Below are 8020 nucleotides of genomic sequence, written 5' to 3'. Positions count from 1 at the left end.
AACAATCGCACGCATTATATCGATTCTAATTTAGTTATCAACTGAATTTAAATTAACTCCAAGCTTAGCAGCGAACAGAGTTAATAGAATCTAACGCAGTATCAAGGTTGATAGAGGATAGGTTGCCCAATAATATGGATGCGACAGACTAAACAGGAAAGTTGTTACGTCACTCGTTGAAATCGTTCCGAAGAATAAGCAATGTTTACATTTGATTTAAGGTATTTGTAATTAGTACCCGTATTACACCGATCATTTGAAATATATAAAAAACTGGTTATATAGAATAAATCATTAAAAATATTTATATTCTGTGATTCCGGTTATGTAGACAACTAATAATACACGGTTCGTTAGGTAGGCAACCAAACATACGTGCACAATGTCTGTTGAGCACATGCAAGTCTAAATTGAGTATTAAATCAATTACAAAAACATTATACGATCACAAACATTAATTTATGTACGTGTATCGACATTTTTACCTACAGGATGTCTCATTCTACCTATAAATAAAATTTATGCTGTATAAATAACTACCAGTTATTTTAATCATACTTTTCTTTGATTTCAATATTTTTATGACCAATAAGGCCCATGAAAAAGACTTGTCTATATAAATAGACAAAGTACAAGTCTGGAAACACGAACAGCTCCTTACTAATTATTCCGGGTAATTAAACGTTAGAAAGTTTTCGGCTCGACACGTCTTTTCAAAGTTACAAACTAAATTCTCTCCAGTTGGACTAATTAATTTTGATTGTGGGAGTGTACAAAGGAACCCGTGACCTGCATACGCAAGCTAGAATTATACAGTAGACTAGAATTATCAATCAACAACACGAGCACACGGATTTGGACAGGTTTTAAAAGAAACGATGTTTTTCACTATAATAATTTATATTTGTTAAAGTAGAAATAATATTACATATTATATTGTAATTATGAATAAAAATAAGCAGAACGATTTATATATTTGAGTATAAGTTAACATTTTTTTGAGTATTTTGATTTTAAAACCAATGTTAGTTACTACTTAGTATGCAACTAACATTACTGAATTATATATTGACAAAAACGGCAACAGCGCAAAACAGCAATTTTTGACATCTAGTAAAATATAAGTATAATAATTAAACATATTAAAATACAAATTACTAGTTAATTGAAAATATTGATTTTTTTAAAAAACATTTTAAACATACATACGAATTAGTAATAATAAATAGTTAGGTATATTCAATATATAAATAAATACAGGGCTACTACAAATGAATCATCAGATTTGTGAATGTATCTATAAAATTTTATTGAATAAACTAATTAGCATATCTCTTCAAAACACCAATAAAAACATGTCACAATTGAACATTTCTAGTATAAAACATTTTAATATTAAATGCATTACATTGATATAGGCAACCAGTGTAACACATTAATACGCAGGACTGGACTAGATTATTTCAAACTGTTCTGAATTTGCTCAACTAATAAGAAGCTCCATTCCACTATTTGAAATCAACATATAACATGGTTTAGTATAAAATAAGAAACAAAAACAGTAATCGTTTTGTTATGACAACATAATTTTTCATTAACAAAATATCAGACATCGATTCTGTTCATCTCCATGTTATATTGGTTGCATATACTATTGTTTGGGAATTGTAATTTGTGACGTAAACATTTGTAAAGTCATGTGTTTTTGGTAAATTATTGAGAGTTTTATGTTTTCTTTTTTATAGTATAACGAAGTTCAGGTACTTGATAATATTTGTACTACCCCAGTAGTTTAATACGATTAATAAATCCGTGTTAGTAAAATACATTTATTTAAAATATGATGTCTATAAACATCTTTGTAATAATATAAAAATTAATAGAAAAAAAAAACATTAGAAAAACTCAATCGTTTCTTTTATCGTTAGAAAGTTGAGTTATTCTTATTTTTATGAATAAAGAAATATAAAAAATAGAAATGTCACTGATATAAACATAAAAGAAAATAATACAAAGTATACAAAATAAAAATTGTAAAATATTTTTAAACAAAAATTGAATATATGTCATTGCGAGACGAGACCAGTTCCGGTATTAATTAAAATTGAATCTGTAACTGGTAATTGTTGTTAATTTGATACTCCAAATAAATTAAAAAAAGAAGTAACTGGTAACTAGATTATTCCAGATATATGGAGGAGAGAAACGTTTATAATTTCAGGATAAAATGGTGAGTATACGTGGCAACGCTGTATTGTTTAGTTGTTACAGCTGATTTCTATAAATTGGAAATTTTCTCTTGCAACGTTCTCGTATTCTCGGTGTGCAGTTTTAGTTTGTAATTGTCAATTAGTTAACACTGTAATTGTAATTTTCCGTTATTTCAGTATTTTGAAAATTTAATTTGCGTTTTTACAAAACGCAACTGTCCTTTTAATCAATTAATAACGATCAAAATGAATTTAAAACTAAGTATAAAAACACATATTTCATTAAAAAATTCAACGATTTCGAATTATTAAAGTAACTCGTCAAATAATTTGTACTTACATTAAGTACATTAGTCTGTTTTGTAAACTGTATAAATAAAATAAGGACGATGTGCTTTATCACAGTGTTATTGCGGCATATACTTTGTATTAATTTTCCTTTCGAAACGCGCAATTAAACAAAATTTGATTAAGTTAATCGTAAATAGGTTCGTTGTAGTTGCAATCTTCGATTTTACATTTTTCGGTTGTACGCGGAGACGCCATTTCCTTAGCAATTGGTTCGTTTTGAAATTTAGTAGTGGCATCGGCTTGCGCGTGCGCTAATGGCGATTGCCAAACGTTACGTCGCAAGTTAGATGCCAAATCTAAAATATCCCGGTTATCGTAAATAATTTTGGGATCCAGAGGGCTGTAGATGTGTCCTTGAGGGCAATTAGATTGAGAAAACATCTAAAAATAAAATTTAAACCACTCATTATTTCGAAATCGAGTAAATTCAACTAATATAATTCTATTTGGAATACTAAAACTTTTGTTTTACTACCGGCAACAGCGCTTTCAATCGGTTATCAAACAGACATTTACAGCGTTGCTAGATTTATTGTAAATACAATTTAATTGTTACTTAATATCAAAGATTATTATGGATTATATATTGTGGAGCAATGATTTAATAAAAAGATTAAACTACTAACGGTTTTTAATGATAAGATATTTATATCCAATTGAGATTTTGATTGACATTATCTACTCTGTTCAAATATTATTATTATTACGAAAAATCTGGCAATGTTGCAAATGACTATGACGTGAATAATATGTTTAATATTATCAGGATGAATCGAAATAAAATTGATTGTTAAACTGAATTAAAAAAGAAACGTGCATACATATAGTGAAGTGACTAAATCCGTACTTTTCAAGATTTATAGCTTCTAAACGTATTTTCTCAGTTCATTCGTCTTCTTTTTTATATGCTTCGCAAAATAAAAATTAATAATTAGAGTTAAAATAATGATATACGAGGAATTATGAAGAAAAGAAAAAAAGTTGTAAACAACGATTATCGATGTTTATATAGGTTTAATTATAAAAAAAATCAAATAATGGGATAGAAAATGCTTGTAGTCGATGGATAGATATATTGAAATAGGACGACGATGAAAAAGAAGAAAGAACCATCAGATTTCCATAGACAAATGCAATCATTAGAGTGATTAGAATATATTTTCGTCTTTTTTAAAACATAATTATGATGAAATAATTACTAATTTCACAGTTGCTTACTTCACTATATGTATGAATTTATTTTTGTCATATTCTTCTTGGATTGTACTAAATCTAATGGGACTTACGGCGAATTTACTTTCCAATCTGTCAATGACGTTCATGCAATAAATCAATTTATCGGCGGAATTGTTGATAGCTGTCATCCATTCGACCGAATCCATCGGGATGTCCGGGCAATAATCAGACGAAGTTTCCGATGCGTTATCATCTTCATTAAGCACATTATTATCACCTTCTTCTTTTTTCGCGACAGTATTTACCAAATCGATTTTATTTTTCTCCTCAATTTCGTTAATTAGGTTAATATTATAAGGAGAAGGAGTGCGAGAAACTTCGGAATCCGAACTGCCGATTCCACTGTCCGAATTACGAGTTTTTACGAAAGGAAGCGCCGTTACACCCTTTCCTTTTTTTAAATCGTCGAGTCCATGTTGAAGGTCGTTGGTCGTTTCGATTTTGTCGGCGATTTCTTCGAGTTGTGTTGTATCGATTCCAGATAAAAGGATTGCCGTCGGTAAAGCCATTTTATCTAGAATCAAAAAGAAATTTTGCTAAGACTCTGTTTTAGTGGGAAATAATTCATAGAAGAAGAAGAACAAGAGAAACGAGAATAATTGAAAAGAAAGATTTGCAGACGCATAATAAAAAAGAATAGTGGGGAGACTGAGAAAAAAGTTGGCAAATACAGGATTATAATGAAAAAAAAATTAAAATATAATGAGTAATTTTTTTATTAAATTATGATTTCATAGTAAATATTTCCAGTATAGAAACGTCACTTTACTATATAGTAACGCAATTAAATACAATTTTTTTGGTTTAAATTGAAACCAAATAAAAATCTTTTACATGACGACAAAATCAAATACGTGACAACGTCGCAATCGTTCGTTCAAACAACGAACGTAGCCCGAGTTCCAAAGTCACTAGCATAATTTAATGTATTTTAACGATTAGTAACGCTCCTTCTCTCTTCCGACCATGAATTTAACAATGTACTATCTCTGTCTCTTACACTACACTGAATATATCAACTCGTATCCAAATAATGCTGCCTTGTTTAAGTCATACACCAACGCCATTATTTTTATCGTATTTATACTATTATAAAATGGCATCTACGTATTTCCCTATAATATTTTCAATGTTTTAACGTTTTCCATCTAATTGTTTCGAAATTCTACAGGTTAGCATTACGTGATGATCGATGCATATATAAAAATATGAATATGTTAATCTCTGTGAGAATTAGTTCGCAAACATTCACGTTCTTTTCATATCAATATTTTTAATTTATAATAAATCCAATCAGATTTCGTAGCGACATCTATGTTGTAACCAATGAAGCAAAACTGAAAGTATATACGCATTTAATGTAGACGAATTATAAATTCTACATCATAATAGAATAAATTTAATATTATGTTTTTAATATGGATTCATAATTTTAATATCAGATTATATTCGATATAAATACTAATTTGCCTACGTGATAAATGCAGTTAATCGAAAAAGTTGTCGTGACATCTATGATATAACTACTAAACTATAAACGAAACATATGATGGAAACCGGAAATATTACAAATAAAAAACAAAGAAAAAAATATAGACATAGATAAATAGTAATTACGGAATTTGATGTTGAAGTATTTTTTTGTCTTGTGTATAAACGAAAAGGAAAATTGCGTATACAAAGATTAATGAAATATTGATAAATATTTTGTATAAACATGTTATATTTATTTATATAAATGAAGAAGTAGCCGTATTCGTAAAATAAATATTTCTTATAACGATAAATTAGTTTACAATGTCTTTTAAATGATAATATTCATATTAGATGATAATTTATTTGTAATTTTTGTTATTATTACATTAATATTTTATGGATACATAATTAACAAGAAACTAAATGAATTAAAAACTGTAGTAGACGTCTGAGGACTTTTCAAGGTCATTGCATAGTAAAAAAGCTCGTTTATTTCAAAGCTCTTTTAAGTGATAGAAACGAAATATTTCCATCGGTATATTATTTGTAATATAATGAAATATCTTTATAAAAAAAAAAAACAGTTGGAAGAATTGTGATAATAAAAGTTATTTTTATGGAATATTTTCACTTCGTAATATCTTTCTAGGCAATCTTTTGCAATTTTTAAGCGAATTGTTTGTGCGTGTCATAATTTGACAAGGGTATTAAGCCGTTAGGTATTGTTATGATTTGTCGATATACAGCCAGATGGTTTTTACAAGGCAATGGAAATTTTGTTTTCCAAAAAATCGAAGTAAAACGAATTAAATACATGTCGTTGTCGATAAAAATATTATTACCAATAAAATTATAACAAATTACGTTGAAATATACAAAAAAAGTCTTTTTTTCCGAATCTAATAGAGTAAAAATAAAAAAAGTGTGTTTTTATAAATATAAATTGACTTATTTTGAATATTTATCAAGTTAATAGTTGTTAAAATTGACTAAATCTCACCTTTTTTTTTTTTAAGAAGAAATCGCTCGATATAAAAAAAAGCCGCCAAAACACTGGTTGCTAATTTTAGCAAAAAACTGTAACACTGGACATCGATACACTACCAGTGACGGACAATACACAACTGATTTTCTTAACGAGTTTATTTAAATAATAATCGGTTGAAATACCCAAAGCGAATACCCTAGTGGAAGGTTTGCTAAGTTTGTTGCCACTAATTTTTACAATTTAATATTCAAACTTTTGGAAGGTACTATCTTGAAATCAATACGGTTGTATTTAACCTAACGGTACTTCGAATCGGTATTGAAGGGGGCAATAAATTTCATTTTTTTTTTTCGTTTTGGTCGAAAATTATTCTCTGATCAGTTTAACACCTTTTTAATTGTAACATTCGATGTTTTTACCTACTATAGATTTTTAATTGTTTAATAACCTACTAAAAATTACACACTTTATCTAACTAAAAATAACAGGAATATATTCATTTCACAACTGTTAAAATCTTTTCAATTCTAAACAATTTTAGTTCATCCTGTAAGTACTAAAAAAAGTGATGCTATTTGAATCGTTTCGAACACAAATTAGAACGCAACTTTTTGTCATATCTAAAATGTTTATAATTGTTTTCAATACAAGTATTTTATCTAAAAACAATAAATTATAATATTAATAAAATATCATAGTACATATTAACCTATTATTATTTATTTATTATAAACAAACATTAGTTTTAGTAACGCCATCTATTTTACAATAGAAACATTATGGCTCCAACATTAAAATATCTACTATTATTTATTTATGTAGTTCTACAAAATTCCGCTAGATGTAGAACTAGTATTTTATTTATTTATATATTAAACATTTCCCAAATCCTGTAGAGCTGAAACTAAACAAAGATTATTTAAAAATCTCTTTTCCAACGAACAATTTTTCACAATCTTAATTAATTTGCGATTTTTTGTTGAAATATACAACGCCATCTATTACTTAGAAGCTAAACTTCATAATTACAGATTCTTTTTTTTATATTTCAATTGACAGTATTCATGAGTTGTAAATTAACGTATAGAGGTCGCTAGAGTATTAAAATCGAAGAAATTTATTGAAATAACTTTTTAATTTCGTTGTCTATTCGAATAGATATTATAAAATTGAAACTATATATTATATACATTGATATATACAAGGTGATCAACCGATTTACTGCCGTTATAAGGCAAATTAGTACGTGCAACATCAGTATTCAGGATTATTTAGTAAGTTATTGTTGTATCATGGAATATCTATCTAAAATCGCTGCGGTTTCTATTTCTAAATTTATGTAAACCAAATTTTAATTAAATGAATCCTTTTTTTAAATAAATCCGCATTTACCGATGCTTAGAAACAGTATCGAAGAGCAACTGCAACGAATTACTCGATCGGTAGGCAGCGATCGGTAGTGGGGGTAGTAAAAGTGACAGAATCTAACGGTGGTAGAAGAAAGGACGTCCTACAGCCCCGCTACCGCATCGTGGGCGGTATCGTTACACTTACCACGCCTCACTGGTGGCGGTGGCGCAGCTCTAGCGGCGATTTAACGTACTAATAAATTTTTCTAATAGGGTCGATGTTCTTGGGTAAGGGTGAGTGGATTTGGAAATATTTTAGCGTTTTTCTTCACGAATTAATTCATACGAAAAAGGATCTTTAGTAGTTTGTTATATAATATAAAGTGTTTTATCATTACGTATTCAATATC

The 8020-nt window shown here is 28.2% G+C and overlaps 1 protein-coding gene across 1 annotated transcript; it reads right to left on the bottom strand.

The window, feature by feature from the left end:
- Positions 1 to 881: 881 nt before the first annotated feature.
- On the bottom strand, positions 882 to 6539 carry LOC130453271 (uncharacterized). The gene is made up of 3 exons (XM_056792910.1): positions 6274 to 6539; positions 3848 to 4311; positions 882 to 2942 (listed from the first exon to the last, which is right to left on the bottom strand). Exons 2-3 carry the CDS (start codon positions 4304 to 4306, stop codon positions 2685 to 2687), a joined length of 717 nt encoding a protein of 238 aa, XP_056648888.1. The 5' UTR covers positions 4307 to 4311; positions 6274 to 6539; the 3' UTR covers positions 882 to 2684.
- Positions 6540 to 8020: the final 1481 nt, after the last annotated feature.

This window comes from Diorhabda sublineata, chromosome 2 (genome assembly GCF_026230105.1).
Source record: "Diorhabda sublineata isolate icDioSubl1.1 chromosome 2, icDioSubl1.1, whole genome shotgun sequence".
Lineage (NCBI taxonomy): Eukaryota > Metazoa > Arthropoda > Insecta > Coleoptera > Chrysomelidae > Diorhabda > Diorhabda sublineata.
This window is presented reverse-complemented; position numbering and strand designations above follow the sequence as displayed.

Bases quoted from the DNA above. Each gene is read 5' to 3' on its own strand.
- LOC130453271 (XM_056792910.1), bottom strand. From the start codon at position 4,306: ATGGCTTTACCGACGGCAATCCTTTTATCTGGAATCGATACAACACAA. The intron at 2,943-3,847 runs GTAAGTCCCATT...TTTTATTTTTAG, and splicing joins GATTGGAAAGTAAATTCGCC to ATGTTTTCTCAATCTAATTG.